Genomic DNA, 14,720 nt, shown 5'->3' with positions numbered 1-14,720 from the left:
GTAGTTTGGCAGTTTAGAGCCATTATTTCACCACTGTAGTGTGGCAGTTTAAAGCCATTATTTCACCACTGTAGTATGACAGTTTAAAGCCATTATTTCACCACTGTAGTGTGGTAGTTTAAAGCCATTATTTCACCACTGTAGTGTGGCAGTTTAAAGCCATTATTTCACCACTGTAGTGTGGCAGTTTAAAGCCATTATTTCACCACTGTAGTGTGGCAGTTTAAAGCCATTATTTCACCACTGTAGTATGACAGTTTAAAGTCATTATTTCACCACTGTAGTGTGGCAGTTTAAAGCCATTATTTCACCACTGTAGTATGACAGTTTAAAGCCATTATTTCACCACTGTAGTATGACAGTTTAAAGCCATTATTTCACCACTGTAGTGTGACAGTTTAAAGCCATTATTTCACCACTGTAGTGTGGCAGTTTAAAGCCATTATTTCACCACTGTAGTGTGGCAGTTTAAAGCCATTATTTCACCACTGTAGTATGACAGTTTAAAGCCATTATTTCACCACTGTAGTGTGGAGGTTTAAAGCCATTATTTCACCACTGTAGTGTGGAGGTTTAAAGCCATTATTTCACCACTGTAGTGTGGCAGTTTAAAGCCATTATTTCACCACTGTAGTGTAGCAGTTTAAAGCCATTATTTCACCACTGTAGTGTGGCAGTTTAAAGCCATTATTTCACCACTGTAGTGTGGCAGTTTAAAGCCATTATTTCACCACTGTAGTGTGGCAGTTTAAAGCCATTATTTCACCACTGTAGTGTGGCAGTTTAAAGCCATTATTTCACCACTGTAGTGTGGCAGTTTAAAGCCATTATTTCACCACTGTAGTGTGGTAGTTTAAAGCCATTATTTCACCACTGTAGTGTGGCAGTTTAAAGCCATTATTTCACCACTGTAGTGTGGCAGTTTAAAGCCATCTTTTCACAACTGTAGTGTGGCAGTTTAAAGCCATCTTTTCACAACTGTAGTGAGGCAGTTTAAAGCCATCTTTTCACCACTGTAGTGTGGCAGTTTAAAGCCATTATTTCACCACTGTAGTGTGACAGTTTAAAGCCATTATTTCACCACTGTAGTGTGACAGTTTAAAGCCATTATTTCACCACTGTAGTGTGGCAGTTTAAAGCCATCTTTTCACCACTGTAGTGTGGCAGTTTAAAGCCATTATTTCACCACTGTAGTGTGGCAGTTTAAAGCCATTATTTCACCACTGTAGTGTGACAGTTTAAAGCCATTATTTCACCACTGTAGTGTGGCAGTTTAAAGCCATTATTTCACCACTGTAGTGTGGCAGTTTAAAGCCATTATTTCACCACTGTAGTGTGGCAGTTTAAAGCCATTATTTCACCACTGTAGTGTGGCAGTTTAAAGCCATTATTTCACCACTGTAGTGTGGCAGTTTAAAGCCATTATTTCACCACTGTAGTGTGGCAGTTTAAAGCCATCTTTTCACAACTGTAGTGAGGAAGTTTAAAGGCATCTTTTCACAACTGTAGTGAGGTAGTTTAAAGCCATTATTTCACCACTGTAGTGTGGTAGTTTAAAGCCATTATTTCACCACTGTAGTGTGGCAGTTTAATGCCATTATTTCACCACTGTAGTGTGGCAGTTTAAAGCCATCTTTTCACAACTGTAGTGAGGCAGTTTAAAGCCATTATTTCACCACTGTAGTGTGGCAGTTTAAAGCCATCTTTTCACAACTGTAGTGTGGCAGTTTAAAGCCATCTTTTCACCACTGTAGTGAGGCAGTTTAAAGCCATTATTTCACCACTGTAGTGTGGCAGTTTAAAGCCATCTTTTCACCACTGTAGTGTGGCAGTTTAAAGCCATTATTTCACCACTGTAGTGTGACAGTTTAAAGCCATTATTTCACCACTGTAGTGTGACAGTTTAAAGCCATTATTTCACCGCTGTAGTGTGGCAGTTTAAAGCCATTATTTCACCACTGTAGTGTGGCAGTTTAAAGCCATTATTTCACCACTGTAGTGTGGCAGTTTAAAGCCATTATTTCACCACTGTAGTGTGGTAGTTTAAAGCCATTATTTCACCACTGTAGTGTGGCAGTTTAAAGCCATTATTTCACCACTGTAGTGTGGCAGTTTAAAGCCATTATTTCACCACTGTAGTGTGGCAGTTTAAAGCCATTATTTCACCACTGTAGTGTGGCAGTTTAAAGCCATTATTTCACCACTGTAGTGTGGTAGTTTAAAGCCATTATTTCACCACTGCAGTGTGGCAGTTTAAAGCCATTATTTCACCACTGTAGTGTGGCAGTTTAAAGCCATCTTTTCACCACTGTAGTGTGACAGTTTAAAGGCATCTTTTCACCACTGTAGTGTGACAGTTTAAAGCCATTATTTCACCACTGTAGTGTGGCAGTTTAAAGCCATTATTTCACCACTGTAGTGTGGCAGTTTAAAGGCATCTTTTCACAACTGTAGTGAGGCAGTTTAAAGCCATTATTTCACCACTGTAGTGTGGCAGTTTAAAGCCATCTTTTCACCACTGTAGTGTGGCAGTTTAAAGCCATTATTTCACCACTGTAGTGTGACAGTTTAAAGCCATTATTTCACCACTGTAGTGTGGCAGTTTAAAGCCATTATTTCACCACTGTAGTGTGGCAGTTTAAAGCCATCTTTTCACAACTGTAGTGAGGCAGTTTAAAGGCATCTTTTCACAACTGTAGTGTGGCAGTTTAAAGGCATCTTTTCACCACTGTAGTGTGGCAGTTTAAAGCCATTATTTCACCATTGTAGTGTGGTAGTTTAAAGCCATTATTTCACCACTGTAGTGTGGTAGTTTAAAGCCATTATTTCACCACTGTAGTGTGGCAGTTTAAAGCCATTATTTCACCACTGTAGTGTGGCAGTTTAAAGCCATTATTTCACCACTGTAGTGTGGCAGTTTAAAGCCATTATTTCACCACTGTAGTGTGGCAGTTTAAAGCCATGTTTTCACAACTGTAGTGAGGCAGTTTAAAGCCATTATTTCACCACTGTAGTGTGGCAGTTTAAAGGCATCTTTTCACCACTGTAGTGTGGCAGTTTAAAGCCATCTTTTCACAACTGTAGTGAGGCAGTTTAAAGCCATCTTTTCACCACTGTAGTGTGGCAGTTTAAAGCCATTATTTCACCACTGTAGTGTGACAGTTTAAAGCCATTATTTCACCACTGTAGTGTGGCAGTTTAAAGCCATTATTTCACCACTGTAGTGTGGCAGTTTAAAGCCATTATTTCACCACTGTAGTGTGGCAGTTTAAAGCCATCTTTTCACAACTGTAGTGAGGCAGTTTAAAGGCATCTTTTCACAACTGTAGTGTGGCAGTTTAAAGGCATCTTTTCACCACTGTAGTGTGGCAGTTTAAAGCCATTATTTCACCATTGTAGTGTGGTAGTTTAAAGCCATTATTTCACCACTGTAGTGTGGTAGTTTAAAGCCATTATTTCACCACTGTAGTGTGGCAGTTTAAAGCCATTATTTCACCACTGTAGTGTGGCAGTTTAAAGCCATTATTTCACCACTGTAGTGTGGCAGTTTAAAGCCATTATTTCACCACTGTAGTGTGACAGTTTAAAGCCATTATTTCACCACTGTAGTGTGGCAGTTTAAAGCCATTATTTCACCACTGTAGTGTGGCAGTTTAAAGCCATTATTTCACCACTGTAGTGTGGCAGTTTAAAGGCATCTTTTCACAACTGTAGTGAGGCAGTTTAAAGCCATTATTTCACCACTGTAGTGAGGCAATTTAAAACCATCTTTTCACCACTGTAGTATGACAGTTTAAAGCCATTTTTCACCACTGTAGTGTGACAGTTTAAAGCCATTATTTCACCACTGTAGTGTGGCAGTTTAAAGCCATTATTTCACCACTGTAGTGTGGCAGTTTAAAGCCATTATTTCACCACTGTAGTGTGACAGTTTAAAGCCATTATTTCACCACTGTAGTGTGGCAGTTTAAAGCCATTATTTCACCACTGTAGTGAGGCAGTTTAAAGCCATCTTTTCACCACTGTAGTGTGGCACTTTAAAGCCATCTTTTCACCACTGTAGTGTGGCAATTTAAAGCCATTATTTCACCACTGTAGTGTGGCAGTTTAAAACCATCTTCTCACCACTGTAGTGTGGCAGTTTAAAGCCATTATTTCACCACTGTAGTGTGGCAGTTTAAAGCCATTATTTCACCACTGTAGTGTGGCAGTTTAAAGCCATCTTTTCACCACTGTAGTGTGGCAGTTTAAAGCCATTATTTCACCACTGTAGTGTGGCAGTTTAAAACCATCTTTTCACCACTGTAGTGTGGCAGTTTAAAGCCATTATTTCACCACTGTAGTGTGGCAGTTTAAAGCCATCTTTTCACCACTGTAGTGTGGCAGTTTAAAGCCATTATTTCACCACTGTAGTGTGACAGTTTAAAGCCATCTTTTCACCACTGTAGTGTGGCAGTTTAAAGCCATCTTTTCACCACTGTAGTGTGGCAGTTTAAAGCCATCTTTTCACCACTGAAGTGTGGCAGTTTAAAACCATTATTTCACCACTGTAGTGTGGCAGTTTAAAGCCATCTTTTCACCACTGTAGTGTGGCAGTTTAAAACCATCTTTTCACCACTGTAGTGTGGCAGTTTAAAGCCATCTTTTCACCACTGTAGTGTGGCAGTTTAAAACCATCTTTTCACCACTGTAATGTGACAGTTTAAAGCCATCTTTTCACCACTGTAGTATGGCAGTTTAAAGCCATCTTTTCACCACTGTAGTGTGGCAGTTTAAAGCCATCTTTTCACCACTGTAGTGTGGCAGTTTAAAGCCATTATTTCACCACTGTAGTGTGGCAGTTTAAAGCCATCTTTTCACCACTGTAGTGTGGCAGTTTAAAACCATCTTTTCACCACTGTAGTGTGGCAGTTTAAAGCCATCTTTTCACCACTGTAGTGTGGCAGTTTAAAGCCATTATTTCACCACTGTAGTGTGGCAGTTTAAAGCCATCTTTTCACCACTGTAGTGTGGCAGTTTAAAGCCATTATTTCACCACTGTAGTGTGGCAGTTTAAAACCATCTTTTCACCACTGTAGTGTGGCAGTTTAAAGCCATTATTTCACCACTGTAGTGTGGCAGTTTAAAGCCATCTTTTCACCACTGTAGTGTGGCAGTTTAAAGCCATTATTTCACCACTGTAGTGTGGCAGTTTAAAGCCATCTTTTCACCACTGTAGTGTGGCAGTTTAAAGCCATCTTTTCACCACTGTAGTGTGGCAGTTTAAAGCCATCTTTTCACCACTGAAGTGTGGCAGTTTAAAGCCATTATTTCACCACTGTAGTGTGGCAGTTTAAAGCCATCTTTTCACCACTGTAGTGTGGCAGTTTAAAACCATCTTTTCACCACTGTAGTGTGGCAGTTTAAAGCCATCTTTTCACCACTGTAGTGTGGCAGTTTAAAACCATCTTTTCACCACTGTAATGTGACAGTTTAAAGCCATCTTTTCACCACTGTAGTATGGCAGTTTAAAGCCATCTTTTCACCACTGTAGTGTGGCAGTTTAAAGCCATCTTTTCACCACTGTAGTGTGGCAGTTTAAAGCCATTATTTCACCACTGTAGTGTGGCAGTTTAAAGCCATCTTTTCACCACTGTAGTGTGGCAGTTTAAAACCATCTTTTCACCACTGTAGTGTGGCAGTTTAAAGCCATCTTTTCACCACTGTAGTGTGGCAGTTTAAAGCCATTATTTCACCACTGTAGTGTGGCAGTTTAAAGCCATCTTTTCACCACTGTAGTGTGGCAGTTTAAAGCCATCTTTTTACCACTGTAGTGTGGCAGTTTAAAGCCATTATTTCACCACTGTAGTGTGGCAGTTTAAAGCCATCTTTTCACCACTGTAGTGAGGCAGTTTAAAGCCATCTTTTCACTACTGTAGTGTGGCAGTTTACTTGCTGATGAATACTAGGTCACAGAACACTTTCAAAAATTTTGCACAAGAAGAATATTCACATAACAATACTGAAGGAAGATGATCATGACCTAGTTTTTTCAGTTTATTTATAAAATTGATTTAGGTGTCTCCAGCACAGTTCTAATTCAACTTTTTTTGTAAATCACAAATAACTAAGCTTTATGTTTTCCCTCATACAGGGAATAAAATATGTACAAAGGTGGGTGACATAGAATTAGCGTCAAAGACAACATACACATTCACTGCCAAGTTTACAAAATTTATGGTCTTCAACACAACAATGAGCCACTGTATGGAATAGTACTATTTCAGAAAAATGTATTGCAGTCTTATTCACAAAAATAAATTTAAATAAAATGTAAAATGACATATTATTTGATTTAATTTTATTTTTGTTATTAATAAAGGACATATACATGTATATGTAAGCAGATTGAATCCAAGCATAACATGAGTATCGACTGCTGGGTTTGACCTATTTTCTATTTCAATCCCTTTGTCCTCTTAAAATAGACATCACATTGAACTGGAAGCATACTTAATTATATTCTTTATATTTACCTATTAGGAGACACCAACTATAACATTAGCCTAATTCTTCCATTTCCCTAAAATGTGGAATATTTGCTTAAAGACAATTCAAATAGAGTGAGAATACAAGGTTCTTAAACAATGTCTGTATAATACATGCACACAACATTGAAAATTACAAATATATCTAAGAACAAAGCTATAGGAATAAAAATTAATTTTAAAGCCAAATTACCATTAAACTATGATTTTTTCCAATGAATGTGAAAAAATTTTGTCATTTAGACCGACAGCTTGACACTGTCTTCCTGTAAGTTTGATGACTAATGGCAGAAGTCATTACCCTCTATGCTTTCATCTACTTCCTCTCATAACATGCAGGCCTTTCTATGAATACAATGTCAAATCTAGCACACATTGGAAATGACGCCACAAGGAACAAATATTTATTGTTTAAAAACTACTACTGCTCCAAGAGATTTTGTACATATTTGACTACTATAGGGATTGAAAAAACAATGCTAGTCTAATCACCATGGAAGAGATTATTACAAAATTATGCTAGTCTAACTACCAAAGAAAAGGTTATAACAAATGATGCTAGTTTAACTACCAATAAAGAGGTAACATGTCCTGACATGAGAGACTTCCTATTGAAAACTGAAATGAGTCAGCCATTTTGAATCACAAAACAATGATGTCAAGTGAAGTTATAAAGTTTGATTACAATCAGCCAATGTATGTCAAAGACTCTAGAACAGCATTTGCATTCAGTTATTTTGAAGCTGATCTGAAAAATCTGCTTCAGTTATATATATTTTCAATGTACATGTATATACCAAGATGGACAATAAGTTATTTATGTATAACCGTGATCTTGGTCCATAATACAGAAATCTTGATTTTGATGCATTTTTAACATTTAAATAGCTAAGGGACGACATCAAAAGATCGATGTGCGACATGATGTGTATATAAAGTCTGAACACAATCAAGGCATGTCAGATACAGCTCTAGAACCATATTCATTAAAACAAAATGGCAACCAGATTGCCTTTTTCAATCTACACAAAAAGTCCCGTAATGTTCCAATGTTTGTACCAAGTTAGAACAAAATCCTTCCATACATGACTGAGATCAGGATTCAGAATGGGAGAAATATTCAATTTTGATGAATTTTCATATGTATGTGCATATGTATCACAATATATATAATGTGTGTGTGTAGTTTAACCACCAACGAGAGGTAATAACAAAATGACGCTAGTCTTACACCAATGAGAGGTAATAACAAAATGACGCTAGTCTTACACCAATGAGAGGTAATAACAAAATGACGCTAGTCTTACACCAATGAGAGGTAATAACAAAATGACGCCAGTCTTACACCAATGAGAGGTAATAAAAAAATGACGCTAGTCTTACACCAATGAGAGGTAATAACAAAATGACGCTAGTCTTACACCAATGAGAGGTAATAACAAAATGACGCTAGTCTTACACCAATGAGAGGTAATAAAAAAATGACGCTAGTCTTACACCAATGAGAGGTAATAACAAAATGACGCTAGCCTTACACCAATGAGAGGTAATAACAAAATGACGCTAGTCTTACACCAATGAGAGGTAATAACAAAATGACGCTAGTCTTACACCAATGAGAGGTAATAAAAAAATGACGCTAGTCTTACACCAATGAGAGGTAATAACAAAATGACGCTAGCCTTACACCAATGAGAGGTAATAACAAAATGACGCTAGTCTTACACCAATGAGAGGTAATAACAAAATGACGCTAGTCTTACACCAATGAGAGGTAATAACAAAATGACGCTAGTCTTACACCAATGAGAGGTACAATGTAATAACAAAATGACGCTAGTCTTATACCAATGAGAGGTAATAACAAAATGACGCTAGTCTTACACCAATGAGAGGTAATAACAAAATGATGCTAGTCTTACACCAATGAGAGGTAATAACAAAATGACGCTAGTCTTACACCAATGAGAGTTAATAACAAAATGACGCTAGTCTTACACCAATGAGAGGTAATAACAAAATGACGCTAGTCTTACACCAATGAGAGGTAATAACAAAATGACGCTAGTCTTACACCAATGAGAGGTAATAACAAAATGATGCTAGTATAACAACCATTGAAGAAGTAATAACAGAATGAACTACTAATACATACAATTACCAATGCAGGATAATAAAATGTTCTAATCTAGAACAGTAGAAACACAACAATGTTAATGTAAACAACCGTAAATAAAAAAAAAAAAAACACTGTTAAGTTTCAATTCACAGATTATGCTACATTATTATATATATACATATATTTATATATATCAAAAATATTTAAAATTAATAAAGGCTTCACTGATTTTCTAATTCTTATTTATATATTTACAAATTATAGCAAAATGAGGCATGTATTTTATTGATGAGATTCAATATTTGACATTGATTACATATCAGTATATTATGAGTCGATGGTAAAACCAATATAAATTTGGGAAATTTAAGAAAGCTTGAAATTGTGGATGTTTTGCAGGGTTAAAGGTTCCATAAAATCAATTACAACAGCAAATAAAAGGTACTATATTTGTTTTCACCGACCAACCACTGATAGTGTAGGTGTTGTTGGAATTGGGTTGAACACCAAAAAAAGAGATTGATCTAAACCCTGGGTAAGTGAGAACCAAAGACTGCAAAGATTCTATCACTAATGGGTGCGACTTTGGGACAACCTTTGTTAAACGTCAGCAGGTTTTTGTATTCGACCGTACCTGGTTGGCACCGAGCTAGAGCATGCATGACATTGCCATAATGATAGGAAGATGGTTACAAAAGCCTTTCACATAGTGCTAAACATGGAATATGCTTTCTGAAGCAAAATCCATTATATTTTAAGTACCATCAGCAGAATACAAAAAGTCAGGAAAAACAACAGCGACACTCACTGCCAAGGACTGTTGTCTGTCACAAAAATATATTTAAAAAAAAGCCATTTTGAATCAACAAAGTTTCATCACAAGATTTATAAAAAAAATAGTAATTCAATTTTTTAAACCTTTGTGAAAGTAAATGTATTAAACCAAATAAATGTTCCTACAAGAATACACACTGAACAAAACTAATATGTTAATAACCATGACAAGAGCATTCTGAGGACTACTTATGATAAGTTTCATTATCGCATGCACAAGTAAAGGTATTCCCTGGTTGTTCTATTTAAAACACACATCTATATTTTCATGAAAGTGTAACTATTTTTTCAGAATTCCTAATGTTCAAAATAAAATAAAATAAAACAAAATAATTTGAACATAAAAACATAAATGACATATAGATGATGGACATGCCACAATGCTATACATCGATTTACAAACCTAAAACTCACAACATGCAACATATGGATATTCAAAATATAGTCCTAATGAAAGTCATACGAAAATAAATGACAGGTTCATTATTCATTTACAGAAACCAATTACAAATAAATATTAACTTCCATGCAAATGCTTCATAACTACCAATCTTTAACTACCAATCTTTAACTACCAATCTTTAACTACCAATCTTTAACTACCAAACTTTGACTATTATGTCCTTGCATCATCAGAGGATACAGTTAGGTAAAAATACATAACGAGGTCAACTCTGTGAACTCTGAGACAATGATATGCTACTGCATTGATCAAAGTGGTGATGTCTGTGTATTTTGTATTAATATTTTAAATATTTTTATATTTATAATACTATTAAATTATTTAATTTTAATTGCATGAAACTACAAGATCCAATCAGTGTTCACTTGTTTCACACACCTTTAGAAATATTACAATAAAACAGAAATAATTGTTGTTGATACTGTATTATTACATTGTGTCAGCAGTCCGGGATTATGACGGAAAAGCAACTAATATGATAGCATATAACAGCGCTGATAGTTGAATAATACAGTTTGCTACGATAGGCCAATATTTTCAGCATTGCTGAACTCCATTTTGAGAATCGTTTGGTATTAGTTGACCCTTGAGTTTTGCTAGAATAGTAGTACTTGCATTTAGTATGAATCATGGGTAAACAATCAAACTCAGCGGAAACAAGCAACACCATTATTTAATAAATATTCGGACGAGAGGCAGACACTTTATGATAATATGGGTTGGATCACACGCCGCAGCGGAAAACTGGAAATATTAATAATGTAACGCAACATATTTTTTGTACAAATACCAAGAAAATTAAGAAAAATAATTATTTATGAAACAGGAGGAATTTATTTATTTTTACCTTGAGCTCTGACTCCACGGTTCGCCATCACGATCGCTAGAATCGCTACTCGAGAGTTTAGCTCTAAATTAAAAAAAAAACAGAAGCAAAATACTAGTATTCAGACTGCACACACTTACGACGTGACCAACTTGTTTTCGTGACGAGAACGACGCAGTTACCGGGCGTCATGTTTACTGGCGATCACAAACACCATTAATTGTAAACACGTGAGCACATACGCCAAATGTTCGACGACTATGTTTACAGAATAAGCGACAGGGAAAAATAAGGCAAGATGTGATGTTTTTTTCACTGATTAACGGCGATAGTTAATGTATGCAGACTATTGTAATACTCCATTCTCGTTGATTACATAACTATCATTTATGCTAACCTGCTGTGCCCAGCTCCATCATCGTAGAACGTTCAACGTTCAATCACTCAAATACACTCGCGAAAAATAGCTTACCGTTTCTTAAACTGAGACATGGCTGCTTGTAGGAGGCACAAAACCTCCCCAGACAATATAACTAATACTCCTTGTGAAGATCGTATGTGTTAAAACAGGAATTACTCGTGAATAAAACGCGATTTGACGAGTTCGTGTAGCTGTTTTTGGTGACTCCCACTACACATCGCAGCCATGTTGTCTGTTATATTTAACATGCAAATTTTATGCAAATTTATTTCTACTGTACCGCCTTACGTAAACACACTCGTTACTGTGAGGGCGCCTATACTTTCAGCTTGACATCGACATGAAATAACTGAAAGCTTTTTGGCAGGCAGAGAGTCCCTATCGCAATAAGATGCGTGATGTATTGTTTCGGTGGTCATTTTTTTTATTTCATGAATTAATGCTATGATTGTAATCTTTAAGTATCTACTTCAGAATATTGATGTGAAAATAAAATTAAAATAATAGTAATTTAACATTTGATATATATAACATATAAACTATATATGTAAATAGTAATAAAATTTACAAGTACCAACATGGATTTATAATAATAATAATAATTACTTTGTTTATTAACAATACCATCAAAACAGAACTACAACATTCTAAATGCAACAAGTGTATCATAAAATCGCATGTTTCTCTCCTTCTCCAGCTTGGCGCTTATCGATAAATTGTAGATTTCAGGTATTTTGAAACTGTCAAATTTTTGTTCATAATTTTGTTAAAAACTGTAATTTAGTAATCTTCAAAAAGTTCTGTTTCACTTTCAACAGTACTGGGTAGGCGATTTTCTCACAGCCTTTTCTCAAGTTCAATTTTGAGTTACTTCTACCAAAATTTACATAATATTTTCCTGATCCAAAAATAATAAATGGTAATTTAAATATTTTCAAATCCAATAGGCGACAGTTCCGGACATTGAGTGTCACTGTTGTCTTTCCTGACTTTTTTGTATGCACAATTTGCAAGTCACGGTGTGAGTGCTGGCATAGTAACCATATTCCAGTATGGGACTACGTGACATGGGCTGTGTGACAATCTTCCTTTCATAATGGCATTATGACAATTTAATACGCTACTTTGTCGTCACCTATGTCAGGTCGAACACAAACGTTGAATTCGTTAGTGAATGAAACTCAGCCGTTGAATTTATCTTTCCCATTAAGTTTGTGGTGCACTCACCCTTTCAAGTTCAATGTTCAAAACAAGGTAGGACTTGAACTTGGATCTACTGATTAAGTGTCCGATACAACAACAACAAAACAGACTTATATAATCTGTGTGTACTAGGCTTATCTTCATTTTTCTTCCATAACTCAATGTATTTGTTTATACAACTGCCGTCATAGAATTCAAATATGTTTAAATCCAATTTAAATTCAGTTTGATTGCTTCTTTTAGTGCACGTTTTTATGTGTAATTGTTTTGTAGTTCATTTAAACTATGCCAGTATTTAACTTTAATATTAACAGGATTTCTACCCAATTATAATTTCATCAAATTATTGGAGTCATTTTACTGACCCAAAGGATGAAACTTGTTCTATTGTTCTCATCTCCCAGTCATCGATGACTTCTGTTTTAGGTTCTATTAATCCGCCCGTCTGACATCTTTTCTCGGACATGCCTGGGCCAATTGTGTTGAGGTCCGGGAGTAAATGGTGAGCAAAATTGTTCAAGTAAGCAAAACTTTGAATAATGAAAATATCTACCTGTCACACGCAACGTAATATTACCGTAATTGGTATAGTACAGGTGTGATGGTTCAAATACCAAAATGGCAACAGTAACAGGAAGACTTCCCTGGCGGCGATGATAAAACACGAACACGGAGCCAACAGATGAGGTTTCAACTGGTACTGGTATTATTATACTCTGCAAATATCAAGTACAATAACGCAATAAAACTCCACTACTCCAATAACTAGATACTTAAACTCCAATACAATTCAACGAGATCTCCGATCTGATCTCAGTGCTGAACAACTCCCCTATACATACCCACACTGTCTATAAATAGACCATTACATCAGCATACATAATGAGTCTGGAACTTACTACAAATTTCTAGAATGTTCCATTATCTTCTATTGCCTCCTACAGTGTTCTATTACCTATTCAACCAATTTCTAAAAATTCCATCCAGACACAGTACGGTTCTAGAACATTCTCCGTCACACGGAAGTGGTAAACAAGTCGTATGCGACACTACCGATTATCATTTTGCTGACATCTATATTTGACCAAGCTATAAGCTTGATTCTTTGAACGTGTGGCTTTATTTGAGTTAGTTGAGTATAAACAACAACAACTCAGATTTCCCGTAACTCGTTGTTCCGTTGAAATGTTGAATTGAGTTATGAAAATCGAGATACGTACATCGAATACACATCCACATTTTAAAAACCAAGCTTTCTTTTGCAAAAATAATAACTCGATATGCAATCAGTAGTTAACCGAAGTTCGAGTTACGAATAATATTTATTTTATTTATAATATTTTTTTTTATGTTTAACGTCCATGATATTTAATAACTTGACCATTAATTGACATTTAGCAGAACTTCGAGTTACGGGCAACATAGACACTGCTCTTGTTTAAGGTAGCGAGACTATTATTTGTGTTGAAAATTACGATTTTCACATTTATTTATTAATTGATGAAATGCACTATAAACTTTCATGTGATAAAGTCAACATAACATAGAATGTCATGTAAGTTGATTAAAATCTAGATTTTCTGAAGGGAAGCAAGGCAGCCTCAGTAGTGGTTTCCAAAATCAACAACACAGGTTTAATCTGTGTGCCTATAAGTTTCAAAGATAAACTCAAGACAAAGCAATGTTAGGATGTGTTATCAGTAGCTATCTGACACACAATGAGTGTTTCCAAACATTTGAGTGGTTTGTCTCCGCCCCTGTTTGTTTCACAGATTAGTCATTTGCATATGAATGTTTCAGACACAAGGTCACACAGCCACTGAAAAAAAATCATTGATTTTGGTGTTTTCATATGCCGAATTTATCCAATTATAGCTATCCCATTCCTTTATTTTTTGGTTTCCAATAGCCTTACACATTTGGATGTCCCTACCTACACATGTTAAAGCAGACCTTGATGGGAAAACAAATTGATTGTGCCGATAAACAAGCTTGAAAATCTTTGCTGTTACTTCATGGACGTTTTCTAGGAGTTTATGTTTTTCAAAATACAAGGTCTTTAACAAAAAAATAACGTATACTTATTGTCGTCGGATTAACATCAAATTTTCACAGCTTTGAGGTGACAGTGAGAGGAACTTGAATGTGTCCAGACAAACTATTTCATCGATTATTTACCAACGAGTTGTGGTTTGAGTTGGACGCAATGCGACTAAAACAGTAATTGAAATTCAGCACACTGTTTTTTAAAAAGCGTTGCTTGCATAAAACTGACCAGACACATTCAATTTACCAGACTATTGAACAACTAGAAAAAGTGAAAAAAA

The 14,720-nt window shown here is 35.8% G+C and overlaps 1 protein-coding gene across 1 annotated transcript in view; it reads right to left on the bottom strand.

Moving 5' to 3' along the window:
• LOC144353126 (uncharacterized) overlaps nt 1–11,427 on the bottom strand; it is a 126,923-nt gene extending 115,496 nt beyond the window's left edge. The window contains exons 1-2 of the mRNA XM_085495767.1: nt 11,242–11,427; nt 10,791–10,853 (exon numbers count right to left, since the gene is read on the bottom strand). Of these exons, the coding sequence (XP_085351893.1) occupies nt 10,791–10,853; nt 11,242–11,261 (83 nt within the window). The 5' untranslated portion in view covers nt 11,262–11,427. The remainder of the gene's footprint in view (nt 1–10,790; nt 10,854–11,241) is intronic.
• Between the last annotated feature and the right edge of the window lie 3,293 nt (nt 11,428–14,720).

Source organism: Saccoglossus kowalevskii, chromosome 2 (genome assembly GCF_978046115.1).
Source record: "Saccoglossus kowalevskii chromosome 2, keSacKowa6.1, whole genome shotgun sequence".
Classification (NCBI taxonomy): Eukaryota; Metazoa; Hemichordata; class Enteropneusta; family Harrimaniidae; genus Saccoglossus; species Saccoglossus kowalevskii.
Note: the sequence above shows the minus strand (reverse complement) of the source record. Positions and strands in the feature narration are given on the sequence as shown.